The sequence below is a fragment of the Chenopodium quinoa genome, unplaced genomic scaffold, assembly GCF_001683475.1.
Source record: "Chenopodium quinoa cultivar QQ74 unplaced genomic scaffold, ASM168347v1, whole genome shotgun sequence".
Classification (NCBI taxonomy): domain Eukaryota; kingdom Viridiplantae; phylum Streptophyta; class Magnoliopsida; order Caryophyllales; family Amaranthaceae; genus Chenopodium; species Chenopodium quinoa.
This window is the reverse complement of record NW_018742329.1, coordinates 2,304,919-2,329,099: the sequence shown is the minus strand read 5'-3', so window position 1 is coordinate 2,329,099 and position 24,181 is coordinate 2,304,919. Positions and strand designations below refer to the sequence as shown.

Sequence of the window (24,181 nt, the reverse complement as noted above, 5' to 3'; positions counted from 1 at the left end):
ACATTCCTTACCAAATCAACTAGTCAAGCACTATATTCACAAGTAGTTGGACAAAATTGACGCATGTTAAAGTTTCAGGGCAACCAAACATCAAATCATGGTCAACTAATCCACAATGCCTATCATCAAATACCAAGAATCAAAACAATTTTCTCAAGTAAGGGGCACAGGGAAGCATAATTTATAATTCATTGGAACGTATTTTTGAATATTTTATTTTTTCAATTTTTTTGTATTTTTATATATATAAGAAAGCAATAAAACTAACCTAGAAAACGAGAAATCTAACCTAAGAAAACACACCAAAAATAAAAGAAAAGAGAAAAAGAAATATACCAAACCAAAATCTCCCCCAAGCCAGAATCAGACAATGTCCTCATTGGCTCGGAAACTAGCCCAGCATAGCTAGTCCTCATCATCCTCATCCATCGAGCCGAAACCCGCACCTCCACTTCCACCTGCACCACCTGCACCAGAAGAGCTACCACCAAAATAATCAGCGTGAAAACCCCCCCGCCGGTCCCCCGAAATAAATGTCCTGACCGTACCCGAAGAAAGAAGAATAGTCAGTGTAAATACCACGGGCAGTGGGATCCCTGTCGTATCCCTGGGGTGGAGGCTGAAACCAGTCAGGGTGAATAGCGTCGTCGGGAATGTTTCCCCGACGAGCATAATCATCGTACATAGGGTAGAGAGCTCTACCCTGGTTCCTCTCTAGGTACCCTAACCTCTGGTCTATGGAGCCTACCATCTACCTAAGGTCAGTATGTGAATGCTCGATACGTCCTAGGGCCTGACCTATACTCTGAAGATCCCAAACTGGGTCAGAGTCAACATGAGGGATGGAATGGGACATACGAGGTGGAGAGAAAGCCACCTCGGGCTGAGGCTGGGGTGGTGGAACTGGTGGTGGTGGCGCCTGCCCCCTAGCGTTGGCAACTAAAGCATCATAAGTGTAAGAAGGTTGCCCTGGGGGAAAGGCGGTCATATCAGGACTAGGTAAGGGAAAAATGGGCAAAGGTTGCTCGTTCCCAGTCCGAATACACCAAAAGGGTGTCTGCTCGCTATCCGGTCTAATCCACCCCACATCCTCAAAATACCTAGCAGTTTTGTAGGTATCTGGTCCAGAGTTGGTCAGCTGGTGGGGTCCGTCTACTACAAAACCGGCCTTTTTCACCGCTATTCGAGTGATAAGGCCACCTAAACGGATAGAGGTCTTGGAAGTGGTGCTGGCTGTGGCATGCCTAATCAAATGGTGAACTATAAACCTACCTATGTTCAATTTCCCATACCCGTACACATAGTGTCCTATGACAGCTAGTTCGTTAGATTGAGCATTATGAGGCTCGGCCCTACCTAAAAAACACAAACCCGCAAATCTTTGCCAGATTTTTGGGACAGGGTGGTGAATAGGTTTGGTACTAGCATGTTGGGGGTCGGGGGTAGGCAAACCAGTCAAAGAATAATATAAGTCACTCATTTTATAGTCCGCATGCCACTGGTGATATAATTCAGAATTTAATTCAAAAATTTTACAAAATTCTACAAAAGTTAAACTAATATTTCTATTGTTTAAGCTGAAAAATAAATTTGGCCCATTTCTACTACTAACAACATGGAAAGTGGACAGGAATTCACAAGTAAGTTCTCGGTATGTAGGATAGTGCATATCAACAAATTTTCTCATGCCAATGTCATTCAAAAATCGTTTTACAAAATCATACAAACCAAATGATTCTAGGGTAGGGCGGTGTAACCACCGAGAAGGAATTACCTCACGACCGATTAAGTGCTCCATCCGTTCCTTTTTCTCTCGGCTCACAATCCGGATCGTCGGCCAGTACAAGAGTTGCAAGTCCGAGTCGTATTCCTCCCTCGAACTGGAGCTCCTACCAAAAATGGACCTAGCCCTCTTTGAAGCCATGTTTAAGAAATGGGTTTGAAAATTTATTGAATTAAATCTGAAAAATTTTTATATAAAAGTGTAGAGGATGAAGAGAGGATCACAAATATGTAAAGAGTTTTGAATTTGGGTTGGTAATGGAGAATAAATCTTAGAGAGAAGGTAGAGAGAATTTGAGTTTTAGAGAGAGAAAGTTATGGAGGTAAGAAGAAATGAAGGAAGAAAGAAGAAAAGAAAGAAGAAGAAAGGCCGGATCCTCTCGCGCCCGTTCGGGCGGTGGGTCGCCCGGTCGGGCGATCTATTATTAATTCTGGTTAGGCTCTCGCTCCCGGTCGGGCAGTAGGTTGCCCGGTCGGGCGATCTATAGTCCAAAAAGTTTGCCCTTTTCGCGCCCGGTCGGGCGATCTGATTGTCCGATTTTCACTTTGTCTCGTGCCCGGTCGGGCGCGATTCGCCCGATCAGGCGCGATTCGCCCGATCGGGCGATCATTAACTTTAAAATTATGCCCTTCTCGCACCCGGTTGGGCGAGGCTTGCCCGATCGGGCGGACAATTAAGTCCGTAAACGACAAGCTTCGCGCCTGGTCGGGCGCCACTTGCCTGGTCGGGCGGTATTTCTCTATTTTTAAACCTTGCTCTCGCGGGCGGTCGGGCGAGCTTCGCCCGACCGGGCCCGAGGCTAAATCGTCCAATCGATATTTTCTTCTTTTCTCCAAAAATTAGCTAACTCTTTTCCTTCAAACCTGTACAAACACTTATAAAAACTCATTAAATTCCCTCCTCTCTCCTCTCGTAAGACAAAATAAGGAAATAAAAACTAGTCTAAAAAAACATTAAAAATACGGGTTGCCTCCTGCAAAGCGCTGTTTTATCTAGGTCCCGCACGACCTTTTTACCAAGTACAATATCTAGGACCCTTGGCCTAACGCTTGATCGGGTGGTTTCTCACCCGGTCTAGCGGTGTTCAGGCTGCGACGGGGCTTCCTGACATACCCTGTGGGACGCTAATTTACCTTATCTGGTGGATCCTCCTTTACTCCGACAGAGGGATCTTCAATGCTACGCACTAAAAATCCTTCTTCGATCGGAGGTTGCTTCAAATTGTCATTGCGTTCAACACTTGCAACTCGATTTGGCGGAACACTTACCGTAGGCTCGATTTGCACAACTTGCTCGATCGGTTCCACTTGTTCATCCTCGAAACCAAGACCGACATTGTAGAGTGCTCTTTCTATTGCATCGACTTCCTTCTGCCATTTGTCTATCTCATCTGAAAAGGATACAACACAAGATACCGTCTCCAAGGGATCTTTTTCAAGAGCTTGGGGCTTGTTAGAATAATTTACAACCACATTAACACTGAAACATTTCTCCTCAGTCATGGAGCTTTTAGGGGCATTATTCAGATTAAAAACGACTTTATCAACCCCTACTGATAATGTTAACTTACAACTTCTTACATCTATGACTGCTCCTGCAGTGTTAAGAAATGGTCTACCCAAAATAATTGGGGTTTGCATATCCTCAGCCATATCAAGAACAACAAAATCTACAGGTATATAAAATTTACCTACTCTAACGGGGACATCCTCTAAAACACCTAAGGGGTATTTGAAAGAACGGTCGGCCATTTGTAGAGTTATATTGGTAGCTTTTAATTTACCCATATTCAACTTAGAACACACAGATAATGGCATGACGCTAACACTAGCACCCAAATCACATAATGCATTATCAATCAAGAGATTGCCAATATGACAAGGGATAGAAAAACTACCCGGATCTTTTAATTTAGGTGGAGGCTTATTTTGAAGTACGGCACTACACTCTGCAGTGAAAGCTACCGTCTCTACCTCACTAATAGACCTTTTTCTCGTCAATATTTCTTTCATAAATTTTGCATACGAGGGGATTTGTGTGATCAATTCAGTAAAGGGAACTGTTACCTTCAAATCTTTTACCACCTCCAGGAACTTACCAAACTGCTTATCTAAGTTTGTCTTCAACTGACGATTGGGGAATGGAAGTTTGATAATTGGCTTTGGAGCATTATTACTCTTGTCTAGAGTAGCCAGATTCTCTGGAGTTGTACCCTGCAATGTAGAATTAGATATGTTAGTATTATCCTTTAGCCCTGCAGGGCTATCAACTACATTGTTTGGTTTAACGGAATTAAGATTAGCATTATTTAATAAAACAGGTTCATCAACTTTGGGCATAGAGGGTCCTTCATAATTTGAACCGCTCCTCAGAGTAATTGCAAATGCTTGATCCGTAGGCCGGGTTGGCTGTGCCGGCAGAGCTCCCTGTTGGCGGGCTTGTAGAGTAGTGGAGAGTTGCGCAATTTGATTATCTACAATTTTATTATGCGCTAGAATTTGATCAATTGTCGCATCTCTGCTCTCCATGTGCTTTTGCATATTAGCCAACATTTTTCTCTAATTTCCACCAGAGAGGGGTCAGAAGATGAGGAGGGTTGTTGTGGTTAGTTCTTCTGGCTAGCATTGGGATGATAATATTTCTGCTGCTGTTGTTGCGGCGTCTGTGGTTGTTGTGGTGGTGGATTTTGAACATTAGTGCTCCGGTAGGAAAGGTATGGATGATTCCGATACCCAGGATTGTAAGTGTTGGAGTATGGGTTATTCTGCCTATAAGCTTGGAAGGCATTAACTTGCTCCACGGAACTCCTGCAATCCTGCTCCCAATGACCTACAATACCGCAATTATCACAGAAAGCCTCGTTAGAATTATTATTAATCGCAGAAACATTGGCTACATTAGCAGTGCTCAGATTATCTAATTTTTGGCAAATAGAGGTTAGTTGAGCTTGCAAAAAGGATACAGATTCGACACTATGCTTCCCTTTGTTAGCAAATCCTCTAGGGTTCCCATATTGGGAATTGTGTATCGCCGTGTCTTCAATAACCCGACCTGCATCTTCAACATCAAGATTCATAAATCTCCCACTAGCTGCAGAGTCTAAAATTATCCGAGAAGAATTTCCAAGGCCATTATAAAAGGCTTGGGTTAACTGCCATTGCGCTAAATTATGGTGGGGGCAATCTCTTTGTAAATCTTTGAACCTCTCCCAAGCCTCATATAAAGATTCATCGGCTTCTTGGGCAAAGTTCTGGATCGCACTCCGTAGTACGGTTGTTCTCTCTGCAGGATAATACTTGTTATAGAAATTCAAAACAAGAGTTTCCCAGTCAGTTATACCAAGTGTAGTTCTATTTAAGCCATTAAACCACAATTTAGCTTTTCCAGTTAAAGAGAAGGGAAAGAGAATCTCCCTGATTTGGTCTTGAGTGACCCCGGCTTGCCTGATAGTGTTGCAATATTGACAATAGTCGGCAATGTGAAGATTCGGGTCTTCACCCTTGGCTCCACTGAATTTCTTCCTCTCTATCATCGTTATAAATTGAGGTTTAATTTCAAATTGAACCCCATCAAGAGCCGGAGTAAGGGTGAGATGTGGAAAATCCGTAAGCTTTGGTTGTGAATAATCACTAAGCTTCTTTGGAGCCGTCATCTCTGATTCTTCGTCTGAAGATGCCTCTAAATCGCTAGAACCAGTCGGAGGATCGCGGTGATTATTGTTATTATCACCAGAATCCGCCAGGATTTGCTTGTAGAGATTTTTCTGTCTATGGAAGGAACGTTCGATCTCAGGATCGAATGGGATGTAACCTGATCTGGAACACCTGGGAATAAACAAAAACTAGAAGCAAATATGAGATTTGTCTCAGAGAACTAACGCTCTCTGAGACAAAAAAAAAGGAAATAATCTAGACTACAAAAACAATCAGAAATAAAAATAAAACCGTTTCCCTGGCAACGACGCCAAATTTTGACAGGGTAAAGTCGTATCCCCTAATAAAAAATAATTACTAAGTCCTCTAACTAGAGTAGATAGGGAAGTAGGGTCGAATCAACAGAGAAACGAATCTTTCTATTCCTAATTAATTAAAATAATCTAGATTATGAAGTAACCAATATTTATATTTGAATAAGAGATTAAACTACTAAGATTGAGAATAGGGAGAAAACAATATATAAAAGGATCTAGGGAACAGGCTCACCAATAAATAATATTCCAGGGTAGAATATAATAATCATTCATCAATGCATATATTAATCAGATTATAAAGGGCTTTCGCTACGTATTATAATCACACAATTAATTTACCGGTATTAAATCTCATCTTTTGAATCTCGACATAACCATTTATAAATTAACCTGCCTATTGAAACTAGACCTAAACATAATTCTCATCTGTCGAATCTCGAATTAATATTGTCAAACTCATGCATAAAAGATCGGGCCTAATCTAGTCACAGAGCATTAAATTAATCAATAGGAAATTAATCTAGCATTGATAATTAACAACAAATTACCCCTTCATATTATTTATGGATCCCCATAAACCCTAGAAATAAAACTACTCACACATAGTAGAAATTAAACCAACCAAAGCAATAAAGCAAGAATTGATAAAAAGAATAAAATAAATAACTGAGATTAAGAGAAGAGAAATCGTTACCCAAGTAAATCTGGAATTAAAAGTAGAATTAAGAACAAAGGTTTTTAGAGAAAAGAAATCTAAGAGAATAGTTAAGAGAGTAAAAGAAAGAGTAAAAAGAGAAGAGAAAAGAGATTAAAATCGTATTACGGAGGAGTATTTATACTCCGTACAAAAATCCTAAACTAAAACAAATTAAAACGACGTTAAGCGTCAACTAATAAAAACACGCGCCCGATCGGGCGAGGCACCGCTCGATCGGGCGCGCCTTTTTAACCCTACTACTAATCTCATGCCCGGCCGGGCGCGCCTCCGGGCGCCAGCCTCTTTGGCCGGGCGGCTCATTTGGGCCACTATTTGGACTTGGATTGGGCTCCAATTCTTCGGGCCAATCTGGGTTTCCTCTTCCGGTCTTGAATACTCGGTCCAAATGCCCCGGTATCACCTATATCGACACGCGCCCGATCGAGCACGCCTTTTTAACCCTACTACTAATCTCGCGCTCGGCCGGGCGCGTCACCAGGCGCCAGCCTAAGCTTCTCCCGCCCGACCGGGCGCGCCTCCGGGCGCCAGCCTCTTTGGCCGGGCGGCTCATTTGGGCCACTATTTGGACTTTGATTGGGCTCCAATTCTTCGGGCCAATCTGGGTTTCCTCTTCCGGTCTTGAATACTCGGTCCAAATGCCCCGGTATCACCTATATCGAGCCCTTAATCACCGGTTCGATGGCTCTAACCGGCCCTGGGCTATAAAATCTGGTCGTGCTTCTCCAATGTTCGTAATTGCTCCAAAATATCTCGGGAAAATACTCCAAAAGCATAAATCCCTGCAAAAGTCAACCAAATCTACGAAAACACTAGAAAACACCAATTAGTAATAAAAGTGGCTCTAAAGAGTCAAAACACTACTAATTATGACCAAGGGACGGGGGTAAAATACTGTATAAAATAGACACATCAGCGGCTGCCTAAAGGTAGAGGCTCCATTGCTCTCAATCTCTTTTCTGAGTTTGTTAAGCGCGGCCTTAAGAGAGGTTGCAGTAACAGGAGGGTCATCAGCTTCTTGAAATGTGGCTATCAGCGGATCGCTAGTACGGATTGTAGGGATTATATCCTCTACATGTCCATCCTTGCCTGGATTAGGTGTCTGGCCGTCTATCGCCATAACATACGAGTATCCCCACATATGGCGCCAAATGTTTCGGGTGATTTTTGGATTTCCTGGGATACTGGTCACGCTCTCCTGGCAACGAGACGGTCCAACCTGCAAAACAACGAATATTCCAGTTAACGGAGTATTCGCCTCCGACGATCAAGTTAGTGATCGGAACGGAAAAGGCTAGAGAGAGAAAGTAGAGAGAAGTTGGAGCTATTTAATGCTCTGTTGTTGTAAAATGTCTTAATCCACCCCCATCATAAATGATTGGGGTATTTATAGGGGTGAGACTCGTGCCCCTTTCTAGGGTTTATACCCTACATTTACGTGACGTGATTGGCTGCGCAATAAGTGAATGCCACGTGTTACTTTGGGGGCGTCGCTTTGCGGCTTTCATTGATTTCTCTCGGGATTTGGGCCCTGACGTTGTTAGGCCACTTTGGCGTGCTGATTTAAAAGGGGACATATGCCCTAAACACGTGGCATCTTCTCGTGACGACACGCATCACCCTCTAACTGGGCCACGTGTCGCTACGAGATTGGCCTAAAACCTTGGGTGCTCTTGTGCTGAATGTGTGGCATCTTCCCGTGGTGACACGTGTCACCCTATAACTGGGTCACGTGTCACCATGGGATTGGTCCACGTATACGAGGTGTTTTTTCCCTCAACAACTATATGTTCACAAACGGTTCGTGAACAACTTGTTTATTTAACGAGCCTTTCATGAAAGAACTTAATAATAATAATAATCGAGCTACCCCAACAAATGAGCTTTGTACTTTTGATATTCGAAAATTTCAAAATTAACATAATAATTGAATCTTAATTATAAATTTAATAACTAAATTAATAATTGTAAATAAATCAATAATTCATGAACATAAATAAGCGAGTAGTTCATGAACATAAATAAACGAGTTGTTCATGAACTTATCTTAACAAGCATATCTATGTTCGTGTTCAAACTCATTTATTAAACAAGCTTCAAAATTTGTTCAAGCTTGGCTCATTTATTAAATAAACGTACATGAACAAGCTTCATTCGAGTCCGAACATGAGAAGTTTATTGATTGACTTGGTTCATTTACACCCCTATTCATGAATTGAATGTTTTTTAAACTTAATTTTGTTTACCATATAAGACATTACTTTATTAGCTCTTGTCAAAACTATTTTTATTTGAACTATACAGAGTACTTCTCAATCGAATTAATATAAAATATGAATTAATTTGAGTACGAAATAAGAGAAACCTCTGTCCCACAATATAGTTTATGTTTGTGTTTTTTTCAAAGTATTTAAGAAATAGGAGAAAAAAGTGAATGAAGTATATATTAATAAAAGTGAAAAGTACAATTATAGACAAAAATTAAAGAGAAAAAGTGGAAAATAGTATAAGACATGAGCAAAATTCAAGGGTAATGTTAAAATTACAATGAAAAAAGTTAAAAAAGTAAAGGTCTTTACTTATTATCCAAAAGTAAAAACAAGAATAATATTTTGGCTCTCCAAATCCAAAATACAGAGTAGAAAACAGAAACTAAGTATGAGATGGAGGGAGTACAATTTTAGTCGCCAAACCACCTGCAACAACCACCAACCGCGCGCGAGAGTAAGCGCGTGATACTCAACCTCAGCCGCGTTTTATAATTTTCTCTCTCATCCTCTCATTCCGTGAAACAGCACGTGTCAACAAACAACCACTAACCTGTAAAAAACATTCCACGCGTCAAAATCCTAGAGGATATTCCGAGTTACCAAAAAGATTAAATCCTGACCGTCCATCAAAGTCAGCCCACCTTCACCACCTGACTTCGGAAGAAGTTAATCCCTTCAAGTCTCCTTTTCTCTCACTCTTCCTTCCTTTTTTCTAGAGAGAGAAACTAAACTTTCTAGAGAGAGAAACTCAAGAACAATTTCTACCTTCAGGTAATTATTACTTGATTATTTATACTTAATCATCAATTAAATTATTATTTTATTTTAATTATTACCTGATTAATTTCTTTAATCATTAGTTAAACTGTCTGTTTTTGTAATTTTGATGTTTGATTTAATTCTGTTCTTTGGTTGACTTGTAATTTTGCTTTATTTTTTTTGCTGAATTTAAATATTGTTTTAGCTCGTAAATTTTTATTTTTTTTATGATGCTGTTACTTGTTAGTATTTTGATGAATTAATTAGCTGAAGTATATTGAATTCTTGTATTTTTATTTTTTATTTTTTTTATGGGTTTAGTTCGGATGTTAATTTTGGGTTTTCTTGTTGATTTTGGTGTTTCAAGTAATTTTTAAGAATCTATTTATATTCAATTAGTTAATTTGATAGTAATTTAAGTTGGTGGGGTTTTAGTCTTCGTCTATCGGATATTATATCGTTTGTTAAGAAAGAGAAGTTTAGTTTGATTTTGCTACTTGTTTAATTTCTTTCGAATTTGCAATTGGGTTACCTTGATTTTTACTCGAGCACTGTTTAATCTTGACTTTAAGTTTTTGATCTGAATTCTTATGCTTTTTAAAGAATATTTTTGTTGTTCTTTTCTGGTTGTGTGAGGGTTAAAGTGTGTGGTTTAGGTGCCTTCTTTATGTTTGTGGCTTGTATTATTGCCTCAATTATTATTCTCAATCTGATTTAGGATTACTTGGAGTAACTCGAGTTGTCCTTCTACTCATCTTTCCTTTTCTGTCCAAGAAATTGATTTTTGGTGGGCTAGTAGATATATGAATTTGGTGGGCTAGTATGAGCTGAGGAGTTTGTATATGTGTAGTTCATAGACTCATTTGTATGAATATATACTATGGAATGTAGTTTGAGTTAAGTAACTTTGCTGAAATAGGTGTAAACACTAGCTCATTTTAAGCATCTGAAAGTTATGATCCCGTGCAAATGCTTAGCGCATTGCATGTAGATTACTGCATTTGGGTGTACGTAAATTAGTAACTGTTCTTCCATGCAGGCATCAAGTTGGGAGACATCTATTTTTTTGTTTTTAACATACTTGGTCACTCTGCACAGCTGTACTCTGTCTATTCTGCTTTCTCCTCTCTACATACCCTGCATGTCTTTACTCTGTGTCCGTGAGCTGTAGTCTTCTAACTTTCTTAGCAGTTTTTGTTGCTTCTTTTCCCTTGCTCGTGAACCTTAAGTTGATGATTAGCTACTCTTTAAAAGTCAAAAGGTTGAGTTCTTATGCTCATGTTACTGTCTTGAACTCTTGAATTGGTTCAAATTTGAAGCTTTAAGCTTGCTCAGTGAACTAAGAAAAAGGAGCTGCCTACATTATTCAGATTCTGTAACATGTTGTAACATCCCCTTGAACTCCATTATCTCTCCTATCAACTTAGACTCTCTACTATTGACTTGTATCCTTAGTTGCTTATACTTCCATTAATGGTCTCTTTGCAGCTTGTTGCTGCTAGTTGAATCTATTCTGGGGTGCATCGTCCCCTTTGATGTTTCTGGGTAAAGATTGTCAACTTTTCAAGCATAGAGCAAATGCCATCACTAAGGATGAAGATGAAGTCAAGTGTGTGTTGTGTGAAAGAGAAAAACTGTCTACGTGTTTGTCAAAAGTCAAGTACAATATCCAAAAGGTCTCATGTCAAGACTTCTCAGATGGCAGATGATGCTGACACTTGTTGTCAGAGCTGCCATGAAGGTAAGCGTTCTTTGAGTCCGATTGTGTAGACATATTCTTTTTAATGAGCAAGTAATAAGAAATTCATCGAAATGCTCCAAGGCCAACCCATATATAATTGTAAACTTTGGCAGAAAGTGTCATACTTATTACCTTTTTTTTTAGTTTGATTTAACCTTATATCATTCTTGTTTGAAGACATATCCCCTAGAGCTGGTTTACCATTGCAGCATGATTGATGAAAGCCACAAAATAATTCAACTGAATGAAATTTTGAGGTTTGTAGGAGTTATTCTTTTATTAAGATGGGAATTTGAAGGAGAATAAGTTGAAGTATGATGAAGCAGTTACTGCTGTTGATTGGTATTCTGTCCTTAAGGAGTGAAGCAATGACTTTAGGATGGGAGTTATATATTATATTGTTTGAAAGTTTAAACTGGTGTGCCTATCATAGTCTTGATGAGATACTTAACTGACATGGCATCTCTGTTTGACACCTCAAGAAAATATATATTTGTGCAGCTCATGTAGGGAACTTTAGCTTTCCACATTGAAATCTTAGCTTGTGACCCATATATGATGCGTGGCACAATAAGGCACATTATGCCCTTTGAGCTGAATAAATTATTTGTTGTTAAACTCTGATATGTTTACACAATGACTAGGAGAGAGGTTTTCTCTTGGCTATTATAATTTTGCTGACTTTCTTATGTCTCTCATTTGTGGTCATGGACAAAGTTTTCATGATAGCATCAAGATATGTACATTACCATAATTCTTTTGAAGAGGCTTCCTTTCCTTGGCTACATTTTCACTTGAATTCAACTATAATTATAGCTAGAGAGTCCTCTTATTAGGATTTGTATGTATTAAATTCTTTATACTTCCTCAATTCCAATGTTTCTTTTAAATTGGATATTTTTTTGTAATCAGTATGACCAAATACTAGTATTAGCCTTAGCTGAACATTTAATTGCCCTCTTTCCTCATAATTACCCTCTCTCCTTATCCTTCCCTCTCACCCTCCCCCCTGCATATTAACCTTTTCTCCAGTCTCAGCCTTCCCGTCCATTGATGGTGTAGCCTCCTAAGCCCTAACATGAGATTTGAAATTTGACCTCCATCTTATTTTCTCTGCAACCCTTTCACTGGTGGTACACCAATGACAATTACCAAGTTGAAGAAAGAGATACATCTCTGACAAGTCATGGACTCATAGTGAGAGTGTATTTAAGTTGATATGACCTAACTTTCTTCGACATTGATCTCCACAAAGGAAGACAAAGAGAGGGAGGATGGGAGCAGATCTAGGTAGTTATTTTGCAAATTCTGTTGACTTGTGAAACAAGAAGGATGAATGCGGCTAATTATGGGAAATGTTTAACCAATTACAGACCCTGACTCTTTTGATCTTCTTTCTTTTGTCGATTTAACTTCGGGGAGCTGTTCGGTTGAGTTAACAACAATGATAGGGGTGGGAGGTGGGGTTTGGCTTGTTGGGTTGAGGCCAGTTTAGGTGGACGAGATAATTAAGGCTGGGGCGCTGGGCTGCTTGTGGTGGGTGGTGGGTACAAATTGTGTAGGGAGTCCTTGTTGGTGGTGGTTGAGGCTTAAAGAGGGTAGTCTGCTGGATGGGAGGTCTGTTTAGGAGAAGGTATTGCTTGTAATACTATGTCATGTGGATTGTTAATTGCTCTTGTTGATTATGTCAGCCAAATGCCCTTTGCACTCTTTCTCTCTTCTACCCTAGAAAATGTGCAGTTTCTGTGGTTGCTATTTAATAAATTACAGAAGTATAAACATTCATATGAAATGACATTTTAGTCTCTAAGTTTTACATAATATATTGAAAATATTAAACTTTTGATTAAGTAGGAACTTTTATACATCAATATGTTTTCAATTCTTCCATTAGAAGTCTAGCTAATGATTTTGTGATGGCAAGTGAAATAGTGATAAATAGTAATATGTGCAATTGTTGAAACTTGCCATCCAACTCCGAGCTTATATATGATATTGGTATCTATTTGCTATATTTTAGTGGCTTGTTTATCTGTCTTTAAAACTATTTTTAGAAATTACTTCATATTTTAGGAAGACGGATAACGTATCTATCAGCTTCTGTTCTCCTAGAACCACCCTTAATTTTGAAATGTATTCCAAAATATTCGGGGTCACATGGTCATCTATGTTTTATTTGTACAGTGCCTCCAAGCAGTGAATCAAATAATCAAGACACTGGAGCTACCAACACTGATGAATGGCAAAGCTGTGAAGACATCTTCAAACAGTTAGCTACCTCTTTCAGTGATTCTGCAGTAACTGAGGGAATGGTAAGTCATAATAAATCTAATATACTAATCTGATCTATTCTTGAAATAGTGCAATTAAGTCAGTGGTGGATCCAGGAAAATTTTGTCTAACCTTGAAATATTTAAATATATTTAAGTCTTGATATACAATAAAATCTAAATATTTTGGTCCAAAATCCCTATTACAACCAAATAATTTGGGTTTGCAGTTGATGCATTTGCAATAACAAAAAATGAAATTTTTTAAGGTAATTTAGAATGTTCATTAAGACATTAAGCAGTATTAGTTCTTGTGAAATAGAGGTCAGGGTAACTTAGGATATCAACAAGATAAGGGTGAAAATTTCAAAAAAAAAAATTAAAAAAATTACTAGGAAAATAAGTACAATTGCTGGGGCAGATGGCTTGAACGCACGACCAAGGGGAGAGTTTAGCAAAGCAATTTGCGCTGAGCTTTTCGACCACTAATCCATTTCTTTGTAATCACATCATTTATGCACGCATTTCCTTATAACTGTTTCAATTATTTTCTTTTAGTTATTTGAGATTTTTTCTCCTAGTATGGGTTCAGCTGAACCCATACTGGATCCGTCCCTGAATTAAGTGTTAGCATTGATATAGATGCTGAAATATATAAATGCCGCTTACACTAATTGGGCATGGAGTATTTGAGCTTGGTTTGTGAGTAGAGGTTTTCTATTTGTTTGTTTCAATTTCGGCTCTATTCAGCTAAACAATGTCAATAAGAATATGAAAATGTGGTACCAAGCTTTGCTATATCAGAAAACCTGTATAGCTTTCTTTGTGACCTTGGTAGATTGTTATAGACTGATTTTCTGGTTGGTATATTTTAATGAATAAGAGGAAATTATAAGATGATAGCTTGGAAATTTGATTGATAATGGCAAAACAAGTTGCAAAATGATAAAGTTAATAGCTTGAGGGTATTACTCTTGATAACTTTAGGTTATCACCCTCTCTTAAAAACTTGAGGTTACCATTCTCTCTCATTCCACATTACAAATCTCATACCCTCTACTGCCTTACTACTACTACTCCTTATATAATCAAGCAAGCTACACTAGAAACAAGACATCTTCAATGGTGAGACTCAACTTTGAGTATAAAAATATAAAATGAGTTGTTTTTCACACCCAGTGGTGATGTCCAACTCACTTCTCAATTTAGCAACTCATGTGATGTATAATTTTCCAATGGTGAGACTCTTAAGTATATTAATGTCATTTTCTAATATGGCCCACTACATCCAATTAAATAAACAATTTTAAGTTTTTACAAAAACGTTAAAAGTTAAATAGATAAATAAACCAATATACAACTGATAAGGGCCCACTTTTTTTGAGTATCTAAACTTAGCAACTTTCTTTTTGAGTATCCAAGTTTAGATACCAACTTATTGGTATCCTTTACAAAAAATATTCTCTCTCTCCTAGAAGAACTCCAACGAGTCTCACCATTGGAGATGGTCTAATGTTAAATAACTTTGTCACTATTCTACAGAGTATAAAACCAGCAGGCTTTTCCTCTTAGTGTTTCATTGATGAGTTTTGTCCAATAGTGCCTTGCTGTTCTCTGCATCCCATTTCACTTGGGTGGCAGCCCCATTGAGTCTATCGCATAGATTCATTAATTACTTTCTATGATCTATAGGCTGAATTCAATTTTAAGCTGGGAGAAGCATGCTTAGATCAAAGAACTGTGGTTGATGTCGATTAAATTTGTGGATCTTGTTGAATGGAAATTTATGCAAGAGATACTTTACCATACATGTGGGGTAGAATTATACTCTAATCATATAGATGTACTTTAAAAAATGTAGATTCTGCCCTGGTGGCTGGTGCAATGATTAAATTCCTAATTGCCCTTATCTTTTGGAAATCGTGGGTCAATGCTTGGAAAATAGCTTCTTAAAGTGGCTGAAATTTTTTGTATGTTTGACTTCCAATGGATGTTGGTGACTTGGTGTAACTTGTATGCCTTTTAACTTTGATTAACCTCTTTCACAACTTGTAAGATTTGGCATAAATCTCTTCTGTATTGATGTCCAGACAATCATTTTTGGTTAATAGATTTTGTAATTTGATCTCCATACCATTAGGTTTATAATTCTACATGTAGGAACTGTTGGATTAACACTTCAGTTTGATATCCATATCTTAGATGAAACCATTGTACTAACAGTGATTCAGAATGCTTATTAAACCAGATTACTGCGATATGATTGAAAAAGCAACATTGTGATGTATTTTACATTTACAAGGCTAAACCTTGTTAATCTTTGTTTGACCCTTTTTTTACTCCTTGTTACTTTCATTTGTTCCTAATGTGCGTTAATGCGTTTAGCGTATCTGGGCCATCATTTTTAATATATGCTTTGTTTTTTGAAACCAATTTTTTTTTTTTAAATATATGCTACTATGCTAGTGTATTGTGTATACGTGATTCTAATAGCATGGTTCCCTTAAATGTGATGTCCTTGCTTTTGATATGGTCTTGTTGTAGATGTTCATGAATATATGATTTTCAATGCAGGAATTACCCCCAGTCTCATGCTCCACAAATTTTGGAACAATTTTCTCGCCCACTTTCTATCAATTCGATGTTCGGGATATACCTAATTCTTACTATAACGCAGGTAAAAGTTTACTCCTTACTGTTTTTGCTGATTTTTTTTTTTTTTAGTATGATGCTGGCTGCTGAAATGTGATTCCCTTTTGCCATTTGTTTTCCACTCCTTACTTCCACTCATCTGATCAATTCTTTATATATGACAGTTGTAGTAGCAATATGACTCAATTACTGATCTAATTTACAAAACACTGAAAAGGGTTTTTTTTTTTTTTTAAAAAAAAATAACTTAAAAGTTTTCTTTTTTTATTTTTATTTTTATTTTTTATTTTTTATTTTTTATTTTTTATTTTTATTTTTTAAAAAAATATAGTACTAACAATGATCGGACTGTTTTTGCTAAACCCATTCACTGGATAGGAGAATGACCAGTGAAGCATAAAGGCTAACTGAGTAGCTAGGATTTTTTTTAAAAAAGCTTTTGTCTGTGTGCAACCATAGTTATGCTTTTGTCTGTGGCTCAAAGAATTAGATTTTGTTAGTTTGTTATTGAAGTTAGTCATCTAGATAGGTGACCTCTGCACGATCTTCGTCATGTTTTGCTCTAGAATCTATAGTTGTTGAATGCTCAAGGTCTACTGTTCTTTTGTACAGGAGTCAATATTGATTCAGATCCATTTCAATTTAGCGTGGCAGAGGAAAGTGATGGTAATAGTGGAAGTTCATCTGACTATCGAACTTGCAACATTTCAGACATGATTCTTGCAGGTTCAACATTTGATGGGAGTTTCATGTGTGATAACATTGCTGAGAAGCTCACAATTCCTGCACATGAGGTTGCAGACTCTAATGTCTTCTTTGATGGTACTGAACGACACATGACTTTGCCCTTACTTAGTGATTCTGCGGAATTGAGCGAAATTCTCCATTCACGAACATCTGAAGAAGCAAAAATGGACTCTGATGATTCAAGCTTTTTGTTAGCTATTCATCAGGTTCGTCCTGGTGAACAAGAAGCAGATCATAGATCTTGTGATGATTCCGACGAGGCACAGTATTTTGATCCTCATTCATTCATTAGAAACTTGCCTGACCTATCAGAGGTTGTACCTAGTACTCGGCCAACTATTTTGCCAAAAGAATCACGGGAAAAAAAGCCCGTTACTTTGGTTCTTGATTTAGATGGTGAGTTTCTTTGTTTTCAATGTGTGAAATTCTTGTAATTCATAATACATGGACATGAATTTATTTTTCCTGTTATATTCTGAAATCTTTGATTAGTTAGAAGTGGCTATAATCATGGAAATGAGTGCGGAAATTGTTTGATTTTCGAGCTTAGCTGAATTTGGTTTTCTGGCTTTGCAAAATAAATGAACTGTAGACTTGGTAAAGGAAATAGTTTGCTCGTGGATCTAAGCTGAACTTCGTTTTTTGGCTTTGCAAGATAAATGAATGTAAACTTTTTAATGTTTGTAGTTAATCCTGACACGTATACATATATGACTAATAAGTGTAAGGTAGACCTCCCCAGATCCCTGCCGCAGTGGAATTAATCATATGTCTTCTTGTGCCAACGAGCGCGTCCCTCCTGCTTAGAGTAATTTCGATTCAAATGACACTGTTTCTAAACTTTAAAATTCACTTCAGTAAATTGTTAACAATGACTTCCATTTTTGCAGAAACCCTTGTCCATAGTACATTGGATCATTGTGAGGATGCAGATTTTACATTTACAGTTTTCTTCAACATGAAAGCTCATACTGTGTATGTGAAAGAAAGGCCTCAACTTCGGCCTTTCTTGAAGAAAGTTGCAGAGATGTTTGAAATTATTGTTTTCACTGCTAGTCAAAGTATATATGCAGAACAACTTTTGGATATACTGGATCCTGATGGGAAGCTCATCTCTGGTCGAGTTTATCGGGAATCATGCATTTTCTCCGAAGGAAGCTATACTAAAGACTTGACAGTGTTAGGTCTTGACCTTGCTAAGGTTATGATTGTAGATAACTCTCCTCAGGTATTTTTATGGACCAAATTCTCCTATCAGTTCTGTTATGTGAGACCATATCCTGCTGTCCTGCCCCTTATTTCTCCATTAATCTTTGCTGTTTTTGCTTGATTTTGTCTTTTATTCCAGATCAGATTTGTATTGCTTAAATCCTGAATGTTGGGAATTTATCTGGAAGTCATACTGTAGTTTTATTTTATCTTTTATTCATTTATATTTTTGTTTGGGAAAAAAAAAGGGTGGGTGGGGGGTAACCATTGTATTGAATGGCTGTGCTGTTTATCAAGCTTTACGACCTAGATTTGAAGTAGCCTCTCACCTTTAGTAAGTTAAGGCATCAACTTGTATTTTTGAAAGACTAAACTGGGGCAAATTTAAAATTGGTTTATGCTGAAGAATGAGAAACCAGTAACTTGGTCAAGTAGCTTGACCGTAACCAAGTAATGTTTTTGTTTTGACACTACCTCTGTTTTGTTGTCAGGTTTTCAGGTTACAAGTAAATAATGGAATTCCAATAAAGAGCTGGTTTGATGACCCATCAGACAACGAGCTTATGTCATTAGTTCCTTTCCTGGAGACCTTGGCTGACGTCAATGATGTGCGCCCTCTTATTGCAAAGAGATTCGGTAACAAGGAATAAAAACCCCTTGTTCTCTCTTTATATTTCAGTTCATCGCTGATTAACTCTTTCATCAACCATTTTTGCAAAAGCAAGCACCAGTCAGATGCTCTATTCTTATATCTTTCTTGCTATAATTTTCATAAAGTAATTAGGTTTATGCTTGAGGTAGGTTTACTGTCTGTCATTCCTTTCTTCTCCTGGCTAACAACCTGTGTTATATGATTGATTCCCATGGTAGTTCCAGGAACTCTTTTTAATTTTGTTCTTGTACAGATAAAGATGCTGTTATTTTGCTTGAATTTGTAAATAATTTGGAAGTATTCTGTAGTCCTTTATGAACCATTAAAAATCATTGATAGACATGCCTAAAGATGATTTTTTTGGGTATGATAGAATTTAAATCAAACATGGATATCATTTTGATTCAGAAAAGTTATGAAATAGTGGCTCAAATAGTCATATGTACATAGTATTTGTTTTAATTTCAATAATAAGGCAGCACAATATATTGAAGTGGTTTTTGCTTGGAAATATATTTGAACATAGCTTCCTTCCACTAACCTTTGGGATGCAGTTTTGTTTATGTACAAGCCCATTCCCATTGTCCACTAGTCTTGGAAGAAAATAAATAAATAAAATAGTGGGCAGGGGGGAGATGAAGAAATGAAAGTAAATGTAGGCTAAAGATACATGGAAGAACATAGAGAAAGCACAACATTAGTCTTGCCAAAAAAAAAAAAAAAAAAAAAAAAAAATATTGAAAAAGAAAAAATGAAAAAGGAAAAAAGAAGAGAGGGAGATGAAATAATGAAAGTAAATTGGAGGCTAAAAAATCTTGGAAGAACATAGAGAAAGCATAAAGATGGGGAAACTATATTTAGCTTATCACGTTGTTCCTTTGAATTTTGAGTTTCCATCTTTCTATTTGCTAACTTTTGTCTTGTGCTTTTTTTTGGAGAATTGGGGGGGGGGGGGGGGGGCACAATAAGCAAGGATAATCTGCAACTGTAAATATAGATCTTTTGACATACAACTGTATAAGAGCACCAGTTTGGATGTTGTTTATTGACTTAATATTAGCGCAGAAATCATTCATTGACAAGTTAACCCCTTTATGAATTTATGATATGACAAGTGACCAAATTTATTCTTAAGAGTAGCTTCTTGTATAAATAAGTTATTGAAACATGATCATGATGGCATTACGGTGATAAAATTACCCGGGGTAAGGATAGAATCATGCAGTCAAGCTTTCTTGCTAGCTTGTGTGCATAGAGGAGTCACACTACTTAATGTAAGTAGCCCTTTTAAGCCTTAAAAGTGGCCATTTTTTTTTGGTGGGAAAAGGTGGGGATGAAAACTCTTCCTTACTCAGACAATGGTATATGGGTGAGGTTCAAGTTATTCTTTCAAATAGTAGTTCCTAGCGGTGATTGTCAGAGGCTTGGTGTCCCTATACCAATATGTTTCCTTATACAGTCAGGAGGTGGCTCTTGTTTACAAATCTAATCCCTTACGGAGACTTAAGATGTTGCTCTTGTTTGATTGTGCTCTTTATACTGCTCAAATCCATGCTTTATGCCATGAAAGTACTGCTTGAACCAAGTCTGTCAAAACTATGTCCTCAATTAGGCCCTGTGTAGTTGTGTTGATATGTGGTGGCTTACTCTTTGTTAGGGTGTTAATGTTAGAGAAATAATGGTGGGTATCATCGTGAGAATAATTAGATAAAAGATGTCAAGTTGAGGTTTCTGTCCACAAATCCCTTGTCAGCACCTCTTTTTTAGGTGTGCAAGAATTTTGATTGGTACAGCACCACACAGCTGTTGAAAGGCTCTGGATTTTCCAAGAAAAACAAGATGTACCTGCTACTGATGTAAGATTTCTTGTTATTGTTACACTGTATATAATTTATGGTCATTCTTTTCTATGTGATCTGGTGACTGCATGCTTCCTTTATGTGTACTATTGTCTTTACTATGTGTAGGATCAGAGGCCTAATGGCCGTGCAGTTATAGTAATATTAGTACACTGGTGAGTTTACAACTTCAGCCTTGGGCTAACAAAAGTTGGCAAGTACAACATTGAAATCATTTGAGATGCTATCTTAAATATTTATAACTTGTAGTGTGAGTTAACCAACCCTGTGCTTGCTTTCCTAGCTTAAGAGTATGGATGTTTGGTCTCTAACTCTCTATATTCTTTTTTTTTTTAAATCAACTTCCGGACTTGTATGTTACTCAATTTTTCCTGGTTTACTTTTTGTGCTTGCTACTAAGCCTTTCTATTTCCTTGAGAAGTTTCTTTTAATGCTGTGATTGTGATCACTAGGTTCAATGAGGTAAATTTGGCCTGCTCAGTAGACCTTGATGGTTGGAGTTGTAGTCTTTGTTATCATGATGATATATAACTTGGGACATACTGTTGAAGAGTAAAGGGCTGAAAGAAGAATTCTAGAGAGAACTTTTCTGGATAATGCTATATTAGGATAATATGGCGTGTCATAGAATGTGGTTATCTAGGAATGGATCCTTAGAAATTGAATTTCCGAGACCCTTTCTTATAGTTTTTATGTAAAAATGTGGAACAATATAATTTAGGTATCAGCCTATCAGGTGAGGAATTCCATACCCCTGTTGGATTTACGAGTGTTTAACACAGTTACACAGTCAAAGTACAGAATTAATGTATGCACATTGAGGGAGTGCTCACTGGATGTTTTATGAAAGCTTGTTGTTTGTAGTTCAGCCCTGATTATTCTCTTCAGAGGGAGGGAGGGAGAGAGAGAGAATACATGACGAAGGCTATGGGGAGAGAGAGAGAGAGAGAGAGAGAGAGAGAGAGAGAGAGAGAGCAATACATGATGCAGGCTATGGATTTGGGTGATTACGTGTCAAGGACATAAGTTGCTTGTGCAATGGTATGTTTCCTGATGCTCCATTCAACTATAGAAGCTTTTTGGTAAGTGGTATGGAGCTATATGACATAATGTAAAGGGGATTATCATGGTAATATCTGCTGATTAAGGGTAATAGCCTTTTGCTGTTGAAGAAGAGTTGAAAGTTACTGGAAATCATTGTTATATCTACTGATTGCAGTGCTTTCCTGAGTAGAGTAGAGTGTTTTATAATGTGTATGGACTGTATTAATGACTAGAATGCTGTTATATGAACCAATATTAGGTCAGTTATACCAAAAAGTCCCATGTCTAATGAATTTATCTTAGGTTCTCAACTTCTCGTGATTCGACTGACATTTTTACTGGTCTTCTTTTGTTGATGAAGATTCATGAGAGACAGGCCTGTTCTTAGTAGCAGAAGCCAACTGATCTGTAAGTTAAAAAGATTTGACAGAACCTAAATTTCATAGTTTACTAGCTTGCATGCCTTATTGCAGGTTTATATAGGGATGTTAATGGATTGGCTGCTTATGCAAATACTACCTTACTAGGTACGCCAAGTTCAAATTTCCTGTCATTTCTGCTGAATCCTCATAATGCAGATGGTTGTTAGCATTTTGTTATGCTTCCCTTCTATTTGTCTTGTTTTACATTTAATATTGCTCAATTCCAGAAAGAAACCTTGAGATGCTACAAAATCTTTACAACCTTTCGTCTTTGCTATTGCCCAATTTTGGGCTGCAATTCCTGCGGCCAACAGGATATTGTAATTTAGATTATAGAAGTTACTACAATTTTTTTCTGATGGGAAATTCTTTAAAATTATGGTTATATCAGTGTGTTTATTCAGTTCTGTAATTTGATTTGTGGACATAAGGCTTATTCACAAGCTTCTCATCTTGGTTAGTTGATCTAAATTCTCTTCTGTATTTTTACGCTCTAGCCAAATGTATAATTTGCTTGGCTTAGTTATTTTATACGCAGGTGGTTCTTTCCATATTTTTATTATCATTTTTATTATGTGCGTGGTCGAGAATTGTTGATCATGTGAGACAATATATTATTCGGTTCTGTAGCGACTCTTATTTAGCCATTTTAGGTATCTGGCAAACTCAAAACAACAAGCCCTAAAGTTGGCCAAAGTTGTGGATAAAGTATCGAACTTAACAAAGTTGCAAATAGGACACTCAAACAATTACTACAGTAATCAAGCCCAAATACCTGTTCCAATCAGTTAACCAAGCCGAAAAAATAAAAAAAATAAAAAAATAAAAAAAATTAGATGAGACATGAATCTAATTAACAAGAAAATCACGAAGGGCCTGTTTTGCAAATTTAAAAAAAGACAATACATGTAACATTCAACAAAGTCATCCCAATGTTTATAGAAGTGGTAGCAAGGTCACACTTTAACTCAAGAGGGAAATGCATATATGATGTGATAATAAGTCATTTTTCCATTCTTGTACACACGAGAACCAAATAGGAATTCAAGGGATTTGTTAAACATCGCCCACAAATTACTATATAAAGCCCACAAAATTCACTTGGTTTCCCTAAATTGCCCTTGACCTTAAAAAAAAAAAAAACACTCACACTCTCATCACTCACACTCTCATTGCTCATCTTCTTTCAACCTCTCTAAAAAAAAAAAAATTCAAAATAACGGCAATGTCGAGGCGGCAAGGCAAGGAAGTGGCGGCGGCGGCGGAGGGAAGGATGTCCCAAGGTGGAAAGGTATATTTTGTTTAAAAAAAAAAAAAAAAAAAGGGGGAAAACCGCCGTGAACGCGGTGGGGCGCCCTGGCTGGACGCCCAGCCGGCGGTGGTGGCGCCAGATGCAGACGCCGCCACCAGTTGGCTGGCGCCTGGGCTGGACGCCACCGCCACGGTTGCGGCGCTTAGACAAAACGCCACAACCGTGGCGGTGGCGTCCAGCCCAGACGCCAGCCAACTGGTGGCGGCGTCTGCATCTGGCGCCACCACCGCCGGCTGGGCGTCCAGCCAGGGCGCCCCCCCCCCTTTTTTTTAAATTTTTCTAAAAAATTGTTTTTAATTTTTTTTTTTTTTTTTTTTGTAATATAATTTTGAATTGTTTTTATATTTTGTTGTTTATTTTTATATATTTTTTCAATTACGTTGTATTTTTTCTACGTTTATATTTTGTTTACTATTATTTCTTTGTTTTTAGTGTATTTGATTTGCGATGATGATTATTTATCGTATAAATTTTTGTATGTTTATATATTTTAAAATTTTGTGTAGGGTCGTCATGGTGGGGGGAAGAATATAGAGCTTCTTAGTAGAAGTTATTCAGTGGAGAGGTCGGGGCATAGACATGTCAGATCCCGTGGTATTTCGGCCTCAGTTCGTAGAGAACGGATCCACCGTCGGGATGAGGATGACGATGACGATGATGATGCTGAGGAGGGTGACCAGGAGGAGGAGCAGGAGGAGGGCGCAGATGAGGATGAGGATGTGGACGATGGCAGTGGACCGTATGATGATTACGGTCCATTCAGTCAGAGGGTTGAT

At 37.8% G+C, this 24,181-nt stretch overlaps 1 protein-coding gene across 1 annotated transcript; it reads left to right on the top strand.

The window, feature by feature from the left end:
* The first annotated feature begins 9,396 nt into the window (after nt 1-9,396).
* On the top strand, nt 9,397-22,644 carry LOC110690027 (CTD small phosphatase-like protein 2). The gene is made up of 7 exons (XM_021866853.1): nt 9,397-9,509; nt 10,986-11,238; nt 13,423-13,550; nt 16,083-16,185; nt 16,773-17,303; nt 17,798-18,135; nt 18,608-22,644. The coding sequence occupies exons 2-7, from the start codon at nt 11,076-11,078 to the stop codon at nt 18,764-18,766; spliced, it is 1,422 nt and encodes a 473-aa protein (XP_021722545.1). The 5' UTR covers nt 9,397-9,509; nt 10,986-11,075; the 3' UTR covers nt 18,767-22,644.
* The last annotated feature ends 1,537 nt before the right edge of the window (nt 22,645-24,181 follow it).

Coding starts and splice junctions, on each gene's coding strand:
- LOC110690027 (XM_021866853.1), top strand. CDS start 11,076: ATGCCATCACTAAGGATGAAGATGAAGTCAAGTGTGTGTTGTGTGAAA. Junction 17,304..17,797: donor TTTGGTTCTTGATTTAGATG/GTGAGTTTCTTT, acceptor CCATTTTTGCAG/AAACCCTTGTCCATAGTACA. Junction 18,136..18,607: donor TTGTAGATAACTCTCCTCAG/GTATTTTTATGG, acceptor TTTTGTTGTCAG/GTTTTCAGGTTACAAGTAAA.